The 13,930-nt window shown below is 38.5% G+C and overlaps 1 protein-coding gene across 4 annotated transcripts; it reads left to right on the top strand.

The window, feature by feature from the left end:
* The first annotated feature begins 2,498 nt into the window (after nt 1–2,498).
* LOC136692012 (membrane-spanning 4-domains subfamily A member 4D-like) lies at nt 2,499–10,186 on the top strand. 4 transcript variants are annotated; one of them, XM_066665043.1, is made up of 9 exons: nt 2,615–3,237; nt 4,139–4,283; nt 4,440–4,620; nt 4,992–5,105; nt 5,200–5,256; nt 6,787–6,915; nt 7,147–7,260; nt 8,321–8,407; nt 9,459–10,186. In XM_066665043.1, the coding sequence occupies exons 3-9, from the start codon at nt 4,465–4,467 to the stop codon at nt 9,570–9,572; spliced, it is 771 nt and encodes a 256-aa protein (XP_066521140.1). In that variant the 5' UTR covers nt 2,615–3,237; nt 4,139–4,283; nt 4,440–4,464; the 3' UTR covers nt 9,573–10,186. The 4 variants fall into 4 exon arrangements, with proteins under 4 accessions (XP_066521141.1, XP_066521140.1, XP_066521139.1 ...); XM_066665044.1 differs by lacking the exons at nt 2,615–3,237; nt 4,139–4,283 and adding an exon at nt 2,499–2,587; XM_066665042.1 differs by lacking the exon at nt 4,139–4,283 and having other exon boundaries at nt 2,616–3,237; nt 9,459–10,185.
* Nucleotides 10,187–13,930: the final 3,744 nt, after the last annotated feature.

Genomic DNA, 13,930 nt, shown 5'->3' with positions numbered 1-13,930 from the left:
TTAGACTTGTTGACTTGTTGACAGCCCTGTCCCTGTTTACATTAAAGGACAAAAAGGAGTATAAAACAGAACGAATAAGTTGTTCATTAGGACCTTTTTTATTGTGTCAAAGGGGTCACATAGTATATTCTGAAGCTATTTTCAGGTTCAAATCCTGATGTGACATGTTAACCATTTTGCTTTATTTCAGTTTGTGACAGATGTCACCGTGGGCATACTCTTATTGGGTAAAGGAACTTTTTATCACTACTGTCCTATAAGACCAAAGTAATTCATTTACTAAATAGGGGATTTAGCCCCATAAATGCCTCACACTGAAGGGATTTACACATTTCTGAGGGGCACTTGTTGACAAAAAAAAAGGCATTAAACCTAATCAACTGACCATAAAAAGTTACAATTTAGTCACACTGAAGAATAAATATAATTGTTCTGCTTCTGTATTTATACTTTTGTTGTTTTTTTTTTTCTCACTATATTTTTAATTAAGTGTACTATCAAAATACTTACTACATATAAATATACAAAAATGTCAGTGAATCTTTGTGTAATTTATATAGCTCTTTGTTTAGGGGGAATTTATAGTGAAACAAAGCTCTGTTTTAATGAGTGAGTGAGTAGTTGTGTATTTTATTTAACATATTTTACAGCTGGTTTGGTAAGAGATGTATTAATTTGTATTGTATTTGAGAGAGGAAATTAATGCCATATATTTGATATGGAACTTAACATTGGCTGTTTCCAAACATCATCCATCCATCATCTGTAACCGCTTATCCAATTTAGGGTCGCGGGGGGTCCAGAGCCTACCTGGAATCATTGGGCGCAAGGCGGGAATACACCCTGGAGGGGACGCCAGTCCTTCACAAGGTAACACACACACTCACACACACGGACACTTTCGAGTCGCCAATCCACCTGCAACGTGTGTTTTTGGACTGTGGGAGGAAACCGGAGCACCCGTAGGAAACCCACGCGGACACGGGGAGAACACACCAACTCCTCACAGACAGTCACCCGGAGCGGGAATCGAACCCACAACCTCCAGGCCCCTGGAGCTGTGACTGCGACACTACCTGCTGCGCCACCGTGCCGCCTGTTTCCAAACAGCCCATTTATAATAATAAACATAATAATAATAATAAACAAAGCTGATTTTACTGAAGTATAGCGAGTTCGAATTTGCGCATGCACTTTTGGCATGATACAAGACACGATACCCACCGTTTTTAACGGACACATTAGGAGCAAAGAAGGAGGCAGCGAGGAGACATTTTTAGCAAAGTATGAGGCAGCGAGGAGACTTTTGGAGCTGTTGTGGAGGAGCAGCTTGGCCGACCTGTCACCAGAATAATGTAACTTATTGCCCGTTTTTTTTATATTTGTGAAAATATACTGGTCTGTGTGCGTTTTGGTAGCTTGAGTTATTGCTCAAAGTGTTAGCCATTTTCATAAGAGAAAAGTCATCCATATCAGTTTACATTAAGTTATCTGGCGATGATTAACGCTAATCTCAAGCAGCTTGCTTCAGTGAGTTACTTAATTAAACTTTAACTCGATGGACCCTATATATATAGCTATTTTGCTATTCCGTTTATTTGTCAGTGCCTCTTTCAGTTGCATTTAAACAGTAATTAAATAACATAGCCATATCCAATATGTTGATTTATTTTCTAACGACCCTTTGCTACTCAAATAGCAATTACTTGAGGTTTTCATGCTGACTGATAAATCAATTTTTCTATAAATTTGTCATGGTTTGACCAAAATTTTACCTAACGCCTGCTTTTTTTTTCTTTCATATTTCTCAATGTACAGCCTTTAAATCATACTCCCACATCAGATATCTTTTATCTCAGACACAGGTTGTTAGTGTGAGGTGTCTGTTATTTGAAAACATAAGCATTTTTGATGCTAATTTATTATATGTCATATTACTGTGACAAAATAAATGTGTAGCATCAGACGGACATATTTTTCTTGATATTCTAAGCTCTGGGATGTATGACTGATAAAGTTCTGACAGTCACAGCAGGCCAAGACTTTCAGGAATTTAGTTCAGGGCAAATATGGACAATTTCCCAACAAATAAAAAACATTTTGGTACTTTGGCAGTTTTCTCATATGCTGATAATAATAACAATTATTATTATTATTATTATTACTATTATTATCTTATAAAATATGATGCAATAATACTTGTTTATTTAGAATACACAATAAATAATCATTTAAGCTTTTTAGTTTAAATTTGTTGATCTAATGCAGTGTTATTTGATGTGAAACCTACAAGAACCTTGAAAAACTATAAATCAATAATAGGAATATGTTTTTGCTGATGACTCATATTTTTCTGCCCAGAGACAGCGTGGGTTGACGTCATATGAGTCAAAACGAAACTGAAAGTAAGCACCGTTATTCTTGTCCCTTTGCATTTATGATTATAGTGAATATGATCAGAATCCTTCATGAGAAGGACATAACACATAGATTTTGAGGGAGCGCCTTGATTTTTAGGTGATTTTTCACATTGGAATACTCCCAGAGGCTTCACAGCACTGGGATGAGAGTGCTATTTTTAGAAAAGGTAGGATCTGCGCTTACAAACGGTATACAGAGCTCACAGATGCATTCAGACATTCAAGAATTATAAAGCTAATTATATAAGTTGTGCTTCTTACCCCCCAAAATGCGGAATTTGGGTTCAATGACTTAGTCATGCAACATGGGGCAGATATAGGGAATTATTCTAAGTTAGTTTCAGAGCGTGATTAAAAATCTCTTCCACCGAGCGGCGTCACTGCACAGTGAAACGGGAGAAATAAAACCACAGTAAATGGCGTTAGGGAAGAGGAGTCGACTCCCCAAAATATCTATTGTAATGAATTCAAAATTCTAATACAAGTGAAGAATATGATACACATGCTGGAATAGGGCCTCAGCCATTAGAAGTGCAGTTCATAACTGGAAAAACGGGATGAACTGTACACCTTCTGAAAAGGTGCCAAAACCTGACGGATGAGTTGTACATGAGTTTGAAAACTGGGTGTAGATCAATGTAAGCTGTGAAAAACCTGCTTAAGGTCTTGGAGGACATCATTAATCGAGGATTGAAACACAGAGGGAACAATAGCGAGTGTAACCCCTCCTCCCTCTGAAACCCACTCTTCATAACAGACAGCAGAGGTTTTACAGGAGTCCTTTAGACAACAACACAACAACAGCGCTTCATTTCAGGTAAATCCAGAGCCTACTTTTCTCTTCCTCTCTTTTACACATCGTTCTTATTTGAACACAGATGTATATCCACTGTCCCGTCATTTCAGAGCAGCAGCTGTTCTTTACCCTCTCTCAGTTTTTCACCAGAAATGGACCGATAGGAACGTTCAGAATTTCCTGAAAACTGAACCCTGTGTCTTTAACTACCCTTCAGTTTTAACAGGGTTTAGTCCTTCTCTTTTTTATTTGAGATGATTTTGAGTGTTGTTTTAATCCAGAGACATTCCTATGTGATCACCACAGTGCTGGTAACAGTCTGTTTATTTATATGATGATCTCTCTTTTCCTCATGGTCAAAAAAAATATCTCTCTGCTGGTGCCCTCAAGGGTATATATTCAGTAACTTTAGGTAAGGAACATAAGTGTCCCGACTAGTAAAATTGTATCGGTAAGCGGAGTCGTCATTGTGGGCCGATAGCTCTGGCCCGAGTCTGGGAAACTCTCGCCCAGACTCATCGGAATGTTGTGGCTGAGGCGCGGCTCACATGACTTGGCCCTAGTCCGGCAAACCATAACTAAATCATGATAACCGGACCACGGCCGAGTTTGAGCCAGAAGCACGCCATTAGTGCCAGACTCGGCCCTCATTATCGGTTTAATAAGTTATTTCTATACACCGCACCCCCCACCACACACACACAACTCTCCCCCACCACTATAGTATTCCCTCCCTTCACTCAGAAAAGGTTAGAATCAGGTTCATGGTGAAATTACTGCTTTATTATTAACTTATACTCTCAAATAAAAGGTGCATTTTTGGTCACTGAAGGTACAAGTGTTTAAAAGTCTTGTTCCTTAAAGGTGCATTGCATTCTCTTCTCCAGAGGGAGAGATACATGTTTGTAGTATTTCATTATAGAAATAGTCAGGACTGGCGTCCCCTCCAGGGTGTATTCCCGCCTTGCGCCCGATGATTCCAGGTAGGCTCTGGACCCCCCGCGACCCTAAATTGGATAAGCAGTTACAGATAATGGATGGATGGATGGAGGGCGCCCTCAGAACAGGTGGAGTGTTATTTAATTGTTGGATCATCCTCAGCGCTGAAGTGACACTCATGTGGTGGTTATGTGCTACTGCTGGAGTTTTAAAAATAAATGCTGTAATGTTTTAGCTGCCAGGTGCATTCCCTTGTACTGACAGTGATTTGCATGGTTTCTCAGGTGAGTAAATCAACTGGAGTTAAAGATGTCCGCCCCTGCTCTACCCCTCAACAACACTGGGCCTGGCTACACCATCGTGACCCATGTATTTCCGCCAGAAACAACAACTCAACCCGGACAGAACAACCCCAGTAACAGCCCCCTGCAGTGGTTCCTCAAAGGAGAACCCAAAGCTTTAGGGGTAAGTGGGGCAACTTCACCTGTTTGTAATTGACCATACTTTTTAAATAAATATTAAGCTTAAAGCAGTGGTTTGGTCTTTGGTCTTGACTCTGTAAATAGAACCTCATATCTCATATTATGTCAATCTTGGAAATATTTTAAGCTATAAATAACCCAGCTGCCCCATCACACAGCAGAGGGGTAAAGCAACTGATCTAATTGGCCTTGAGTGCATTGTTAAAAAGTAGAAACACAGAGAAAAACCATACAGTTTCACAACACAGCGACTTTTCATATTTTCAGCTATTCATGCTTACATTAAGCAATTTCTGCAAAACATATATTTACCTGTACTGAATCAAATCTAATCTCTACCTGTTTTCTCCACAGACTTTCCAAATAGTGACTGGTTTGATCATACTCTTATTAGGAATCGTGCTATCAATCCACTCTTCGTTCTCTTTAACAGTCATATCTGGGATGTTCGTATGGGCTTCTTTGCTGGTGAGACTTTTACATTACATCCAAACAGAGACCTACCTATACATATTTTACAGTTTTTTCATTACAGTCCACTCATGTTTCTTCTCTTCCTCAGTATGTCACCGCCGGTGCTCTATCTGTTTCAGCAAGCAATAATTTTAAGAAGGGACTGGTACGTAATACACACAAGTGCTATTATTGTTTTCTTTCTGGGTATTCCCCCAGAACACTAGATAGAACTCCCCCAATCACACACAGCGCCACCTACACTCCAAGACAAGCCAGGGATCACCTCTATAAATATAAATATAACTGGACAGCTCAGCAGGTTAGGATCTACTTCATCAGCCAACACACACCAGCACTGGTTCTCACTGTTCTTGAGAGGTGAGGAGGAGACGTGGGGGAATCTATGGCCAGGAGAGGCCAAGAAAACACTCTCTTGCTCTCTTGGTCTTACAATATCCTCATCCCAGTCTTGGATGTCTGAGGCGAACACCAAGTACTCAGTCAGTGATCTGCTGATGATAGGGGACAAGACTTACAAGACTAAAGTGTAACACTTTTTTATTTTATCATTGTCTTACACTCAGTGGTTCTCAACCTCCAAACACCACCAATGTGTCTAATCACAGAATATATGCCCCACTGGTTCTTCCTCTGTTCCGGGGGAAAGGTGAGGGCATAAAGTCTTGTTGAAATCGTGCTTGCTTTACTTAAAATTTGATGCATAATCTGAGCTGGACCAACCTATACACTCACTACGTACACTGCATAGGGCTCCACAACTTAATAATGGCCCCCTTGTCTCCCCCTGACCTCAAGTTAAGGAGAGGTATTGTATCATCAGAAGATGAAGAGAAAATATTGTTCAGGAAATGAAAGGAGGGAAAAAAGTCTCAATAAGACTGAGCTGCGAGAACAGCAGTGAAGTAAACCTGGGACTGTTCTTCTCCATGTTTTATTATTATAAAATAATAATCTACGGGTATAGACATGGGAATATATTTAGAGGTGACATGGACTGCACAGAAAGAATTAAATAAACATAAACCGATGTTTTTATACTGTCTAGTACTCGTTTAAACGTCACCACACACCACCTTAAACATGACGTACTTTCTTCCAAGTGTGACGTTTCAGTTTCACGTTAAATGCGTGATATTCACACAATCACCAGCATATTTGATGTTTTAGTTAAACACCTTAAGCAGTGAAGCAGTTACAGACGCCTGAACAAAACTACTGCCACATTTAAGGAGACACAAAGCTGCAAGCTGGAGATTATACAGCTACGTTTGATTCTTTTTCTTCCATATTAAAGGCTGTGTAGTGCTTTAATAGTCTAAAGGTGAAAACAGCATGGCAGCAGCTCTCTGCGCTTGTGTCAGTAGGTCAAAGAGGCACGACGTGTCTACACTTATACTGTATTTTAGGACTCTAATGATGAGAAGATTGACCACACTGTTTTTCTTTCAGCTGATTGTTTTCTTCTATTTTGTCTTCACATGTACATAATTCTCACTTTGATTCTCTTTATTTGTGCCTCTGGATTTAGACCTTCTGAGCTTCAGAGCTTGTTTTTGCTCATTTCTGAACTAATGAAACATTTGGCAAAGTACAAAACTTCACTGAGAACAATGCTGACTGACTGTGGCTTATACTGGCTGTTTATTGAGGGTTCTTCCTGTTTTCTGTCCAGGTGACGGGCTCTCTGGTGATGAATGTGCTTAGCACTGTCGCAGCAGGAATAGCCATCGTCCTGCTGTCTTTGGATTTAGCTCTTTTTCGGAGTCAGGTATGCAGATACGACTATAGCTGCAGGAGTGAGGTGACTCTCTTTTATTGTTGTCCTATTTGTATGAGCATCACCTTATGGTGAATAAACTAGTTCAGTGAGGAACTTCAAAGCAGTTTGATTCTTAATCTTGTCTGAGCTACACTTCATGGTAACAATGTAGAAGTAATAAATGATCACTTTTATAAAGACAGTTTTTTGCTGGTAGCATGTGAGTGCTTGTTCCTGTAAGAGGTTGAATGATGAAACAATGATGTCTTTCAGGGACTGGCTGAAGGGATCAAAGGAGTTCTGTTGGTTTCCACTATGGTTCAGTTCATCGTGTGCATCCGCATCTCTGCATTTGCCTGTAAATCCAGCTGTAGAAACGAACCAGTGGTAATAACACACACACACACACACAGATGTTATTAAATCCAGTACCATACAAACACTCCATGGACATTAGCTGCACAGGTTTCTTGTAATACATCACATTCATCTTTGATTCACTGTGCAGTTACATTGTATTATATTGTGTACATGGTGCCTTGTAATGCTTGGCAACAATGTATGACATCACAACACCAGGTTCCGTTTGTCCATGCATCTCATTGTCAGGGCAAAGCCTGTAATACACATGACAGTGTAGCACCATGTCAGTGTTAATGTTTTGTGCCACTGAAATGTGGAACATATTCTTCACTACAATAAAACTAACCACAACACAAAGCCTAAACCCCAGCCCTCATTCAACACTAAGAATCAGACCAGGAACACTTTACACTTTGCATCACACTTCCTTCAACTCTAATCTTTACATCAATATACAGTACCAGTCAAAAGTTTGGACACATCTCATTAGTAATTGGTGGAGTAGAGCTAGTCACCGTATAAAACTATGTACCAGCCCCTACCTCTGCACAACCCAAGTTATTGTCTCAAACACATTAAGAAGTGAGCAGTTCTGGTGTGTTTAACACTTTGTTGTTTACTACATAATTCCATATGTGTTACTTCATAGTTTAAATGTCTTCCACATTCATTTACAATATAGAAAATAATAATAAAAACCAAAGAAAAAACACTGAAAGAGAATGTGTTCAAACCTTTGATTGGTACTGTACATTCACAACATGTGGGAAATGGCTCAAAACAAAGGAAACCCTCCCTGAGAGGCGTGTCCAAACATTTGACATGTACTGTAACTCTCACACTACATATTTAACACAATACATTTACATTTATCACTACATCATGGTGATAGTAGCAGTATGTGTATTTCCCACTTTAGAGGTGCAAAAATGAGATATTGCTCCAGGTTGGCAGATGTGTGTATTACATGTTTTACACCTGATATAATGATGTCTTTGAGCAGAACCCTGTATTGTTCATAAAGACGTTTCACATGTGTTTGGTTTCTGCTGCAGTATTCATCACATTCTCTGTTTGTTTGTAGGTGAATGTGACTGTGGTTGCAAACCCTGGAGGATACAACTCAGTGGTCAATCCTTTACTCCAACAACCTGCCCCCAACAACCAACAGGTCAGAGAAACCTATTTTTATATATTTATTTATATATTTATTTATTTGACATTGACTGTACAGCAACATTGGAACTGTAACATACAATTATTCACGAAAACCAGATAAATCTAATCTAATTTACAACCTTTGTCCATATAAATGTTTTGTTTGTTTGTTTGTTTGGCCTTGTTTGATTAAAAAGGGAGGGATGGAGAAGGAAGGGGAAAGAAAGGGAAGAAAGGGAGAAACAACAATTATATTTGAGAGCAATAATTTTTTTTAAACCATAATTTAATACTTCTACTAAAAACAGTTCAATTGGACTGTGTTTTCATCTCAATTGGTAAACAGTTCCAAAGTGTTTCTCCTTTTGAACTGATTGTCCAACAAAGGTTTTTTTTTTTTTTTTTTGCACAACACAATACGACAATTACCATCTGTTGAAGCCCGTGTACTAACTCTACTAGTGCATTCTTGTCTTATAACAAACCCATTAAGTCAAAGCAAGTGTCCCCTACAGGGGTCACTGTGGATACAAAATCATTTTAAGACACTGCTGCCAACTAAGAGAAATAAATGAGACACAGATACAGATACAGATTAAAAGCCGTGGATCAGTGTTTATTATAAGGGAAAAAATGGTAAAAACAATTCAGGGTCAGTAAATACAACAAGGTCAAATCAGGAGAATAGAGAAAGAAAACAAACCCAAAGAGCAAATCCAGAAATAGCACAACCTGACAGAACACCGGGTGCCTCTCTCTTTGTTGTAATTTGTAATACGCATGAAATATTTGTGTAATATCTCCCGTGTCAATATTCCATGGTGGTTGATGAGATAATTAGTTTGTGAACCACTGCGGATACAGAATGACACGGCTTTATCTACTTTATCTAGTAATCTACTTTGATTTCAGAGTATTAATTTATATATACTGAGTTACTACCGATTAAAAACTGTAAAATTACATTAAAGTGTCTCACAGTATATTTAAAGACATTTCCACCAACTGAGCTGCAAGTAGCTTACACAGATTTCCTAATGTTTGTGTGTGTGTGTGTTTTGCAGTGGATGTACACAGCGAGTGGTGTCTCCTCCAGCAGTCCTCCAATGGAGAATCCTCCGATGTACAGTCCTCCAGAGTACAGTGAGGTCAAAGGCCAACAGGGAAACAGCGAGTAAAATAAATCAGTACCACTTTACTGTAGATCACTGTTAATAAGGCTACATTAGATTAAGAATTTGAAGGGAATTCCAGACACTTTTTAAAATTTTAATTCAACTCAGTGTTCAAGTGAGAAACGTAAATGTATTTCTTTATAGATTTTATAGATATTTACACATCTGATGTAAATACTGTGTAATCATAAGACAAATGTTGCCCAATACCCAAACACCAAAGCACTAACTGACCCAGGGTCTGTTGGGTTAATGTGGTGTGATGTAGCTCTATCACACCATAGCACTGTATACATTTAATTTAAGACTCTGTTCTTCTTTTGTTTTTCAGTGGTTTTTGTTTTCTCTGATCTTGCAGCGGATGTTTTATCATGATGTGTGTGACATCAATGTTTCATTAAATTTAAGATCTTACTTTTTTAAATTCCAAAATGTATATAAAGCTTTAATGGCTGTGGTGATTTTGCTGACTTTTCTGATGCAATATATTTTTCTAAATGAATAAATGTATCATATTAAGGTTTTTATTACCCACCTCCATATTTTCAGTTATTTGTACAATCTGCGTACTCTATTAAAGTTTAATGTATTTAAGTCATAAAATAAATAAAAAAACTGTTTGTTCACTGATAATGAATTGGTCTAATTTACCCCAAATTCTATCTTGTGATTGTCCGCATTTCTTAAACTGAACGGCATGACCAACTGTGTCCATATAATTGCATTAAATTAGTATATATAATATACAAAAAAAGCTGGTAAAGTGAGGTAAACCTGTGAGTGTTCTTCTCCAAAAGAGAAAATGAACATATACCGATGTTTCTATATGGTCTAGTACTCGTTTAAACTTCCCCAAACACACCAGCACACTCTAAAAGTTCCTTGAAAAATATATGAATCCGTTTATTCATAGATCATGTATGGGACATTTCCCCAGAGGTAAGAATATAGAGACATATGACTGTAATAAACAAATAATATAGAGACATGAGAATTATTTTAAACAAATGAGTTTTATGGCAAAAATATTAAAATGGTTAAAGGGATACTTGAGAACTCAGGCCTGAACTCTGTAGAAAAAATGGTGTTGGGTTTAGAGAAAATAGGGAAAGGACACCTCTGCCCAGAGAGTGTCAGAGAGAACGAGTGTCAGAAAGAGTGAAGAAAGTGTTTAGAGAAAGTGGGGAAATGTGATAAAGAATGAGAGATTTAGAAATTAATAGGGAAAGTAATTTTTAATGGCTAAATTTATGAGCTTCGTTCAAGGACGGTTAGTAAATAATTTCATGAACCTCAAAAAAATTTGAGGGCTTTGTTTATTTGTAATGGAAATGAGCCTTGAACAGAAGACATTTTTAAATAAAAAGTAAAAATAAATTAGCTTTCTCATTTATTTTGGATCTGTTAACACCCTAACAACAGACTTTTATATAGGGTTCAATTCATGTCATAAATTTAGTGAAGTTACCATCTTCAGCAGTGTTCATAGTAATATAACTACAACACTCTTCTCCAAACAGAACACAAACACCATCATCTGGAGCTCTCAATAGCAAACCTATTTTGTACCACCATTTTAGAAGTTGCATGTATCTGCTGGCCCAAAGAAACCAGAGCACCTATAGTGATATTCATAAATCATTGCTGGTTGTACCAAATGTAATTAATCCAATGGGCGTTCTTATAAGTCTGATGCCATGGATAAAAGGCTACCCAATTGTCAATACTAGATTGAGACATTACCATGTGTTCAGCTGGTACGCCCGTTGGCACTCCAGAATACGTTAAAGTAGGTTTCGAAAATATAGTGTCTTTGCCTGCAAGCCAAAATTATACATCTCGCTTGTTCCGAACTGTTGGTAGGTGCACAGGTAATAGTGCAACCTGACCTGATATGTAGTAACTGGAGCACAACATCCTTTCCAGGTAGGAGCTAAAGATTGAGCTATTTGTTTACCAAAATCACAAACCCAAAATATATCAGCCACTGGTACTGTACCCTCAGCCAAGTCTATGTTCAATAACTTTGTGTTACTGTCCAAATCCCAACCTGTACTATTTAGCTTTCTTCTGCATCTATGAACTATTCCCCTCTCAATTGGGACTGAATGTTGACAAAAACAATATGGATATGGCCATCCATCATCCCGCACCATAGGTGGAGGATGAGTGAATGGTCTGTACAACTGTGAGCCCATTCAGGATTGTAGTTAACATCCATGCTCCACAATAAGCAGATTAATTGGCATACTGTAGACTTATTTACACATTCAGCTAAACCTCCCAATGGAACAATTCCATCCATCCATTATCTGTAACCGCTTATCCAACTTAGGGTCGCAGGGGTCCAGAGCCTACCTGGAATCATCGGGCGCAAGGCGGGAATACACCCTGGAGGGGACGCCAGTCCTTCACAGGGCAATGGAACAATTGTTGGGACCCATTTTTTAGAGTAACACGCTATGCCATTATCAATATTAGTATGAGCTGTGAATTGCAAATATTTATACAACATGTTCTGAGTGGCGTACATTGTAACTACCTCACCTTTATTCTCTTGGCCGTTTTTAGTCTCTGAATCAATAGTTCCCATTAGCACGTACCATTCTAGGGCTTCCCATTTGTGTATGACTATTCTGTGTGAATAATTAAGGTGTATACTTTCATAGCACATCAGCTAGTCACAATGTGCACTAACAGTGAAAATCCCACGGCTTGAACATTGTGAATTTTTTTGAGTTCCAGTTGAGTGGAACTTACCCTTTATGTCTGTAATTGTATCATTAGCTCCTAAATTCTGATATTTCACAAAATAATCTTGCTATCTCTTGGACTGATTTAGGAGATGTATCATTATTAGTGCCAAGGCACAACGTATCTTATGAAACTGTTATCTTGGTTTTGTTGAAGCTGGATTAACACAATTTGAGATTTGAGTACAATTTGATATACCTGGCTTATGTAAGCATGTCATTGACCTCGTGTACTTCTTATTTCCTCCCACCAATGTCCATTCATTAAGCACATTGTATTCTTCTGGTGAAAGACTTAATGTCCCCATGCATACCTGCTGACTATTTATTGGACAGTAGCGTTCACAAACTAATCCTTTTGATGTATTCCAAGTTTGCCGTACTGCAGAATATTCTATAGATAAGGCTACTGCTTGCTTCTCATGTTTGAGTGAAATTAGAACTAGACCTGTGTCATTTATTCTAACCTGTGTGGATGTGTTTAATTGTGTGATCATTCAACCATTAATCATTCAAGTTACCTTGTGGGTCATAACTTGTGTAAGAATTACCTGCAGACAGAATGATTATCACAATGATACTGGACAACATAAACAATACACAAGTGGTCCCCCTCAGTCCACAAAGTCCAGGATGTCTAAATGGATGCCAACCAGGCATAATGTCAATTTATTCAGTCAGAGTTAATTAGGTGTCCTGTTATTTTGTTACTGCAGCAACAAAATACCGCTTGGCTCACTCCTCAAACTGAGCTAAAAAAATTAATAAATAAAAATAAAAAATGAGTCTGGATGACTGTTTGCTAGCTGTTGCCTAGACTCAAAACAACAATCAGTCAGAGTCGTCAGCTGATGGTGGTGTAGCTCTAGTGACGCTCCTAGTTACTGGTCTTTGTGCTCCACTCGGACCTGGCTTGATGACGTCTAGTGCTGGCGTTGTCTGGTCACTTGTTTCTGCTCCTGTGTCTGTGCTTTGTTGTTGCGCAGTGGGTGTAGCAGATGGGAGTGGTTGTAACAGATATGGAGCTCTGGAACAATGATTAAGGTGAATCCAGACTTTTCGTTCTTTTACCTTTACAGCTGTTGGAGTAGATAAAATCACTTCAAATGGTCCTTCCCATCTGAGCTCAGTCCAGCCTCTCTTGAACGTTTTGACGTAGACGTAGTCCACGGGGAGCACTTCCTTCAGTCCTTCATCAGCAATAGTCGAGGTCCTCTCTCCGGTGGCTCCTTTCACCTGAGTGAAAATCTCTCTATCAGACATTTGACTTATTCTTGTAGTTTTTTTTTTGCAACTGTTCAAGGTTGGGGCCACAGGTGGGTCCCTTCAAGTATGTTACTGGCATTGGTCGACCAGTTAACATTTCATGAGGCGTTAGGTGAGTGACTCTGTTGGTTGGCATTCTCATGCTCATCAATGCTAAAGATTTTTCTCTGTTTTCTATCTGCCATAATCTTTGCAATCTTTGCACAAATTATTCCATTTTGCCTTTTTACTCTGCCTTGTGACTGAGGATGATAAACACACCCTAGTCTGTGTTTGATTCTCAGTGCTTGTGAGATTTTCTGAATCACTTTCTTCACAAAGTGTTGACCATTTATACTAATT

This window comes from Hoplias malabaricus, chromosome 3 (genome assembly GCF_029633855.1).
Source record: "Hoplias malabaricus isolate fHopMal1 chromosome 3, fHopMal1.hap1, whole genome shotgun sequence".
NCBI classification, from domain to species: domain Eukaryota; kingdom Metazoa; phylum Chordata; class Actinopteri; order Characiformes; family Erythrinidae; genus Hoplias; species Hoplias malabaricus.
Note: the sequence above shows the minus strand (reverse complement) of the source record. Positions and strands in the feature narration are given on the sequence as shown.

Excerpts from the sequence above, each read along its gene's own strand:
- LOC136692012 (XM_066665044.1), top strand. The coding sequence starts at position 4,465 with ATGTCCGCCCCTGCTCTACCCCTCAACAACACTGGGCCTGGCTACACC. Across the intron at positions 5,106-5,199 it reads TCGTATGGGCTTCTTTGCTG|TATGTCACCGCCGGTGCTCT; the intron begins GTGAGACTTTTA and ends TCTCTTCCTCAG. Across the intron at positions 8,408-9,458 it reads CTGCCCCCAACAACCAACAG|TGGATGTACACAGCGAGTGG; the intron begins GTCAGAGAAACC and ends TGTGTTTTGCAG.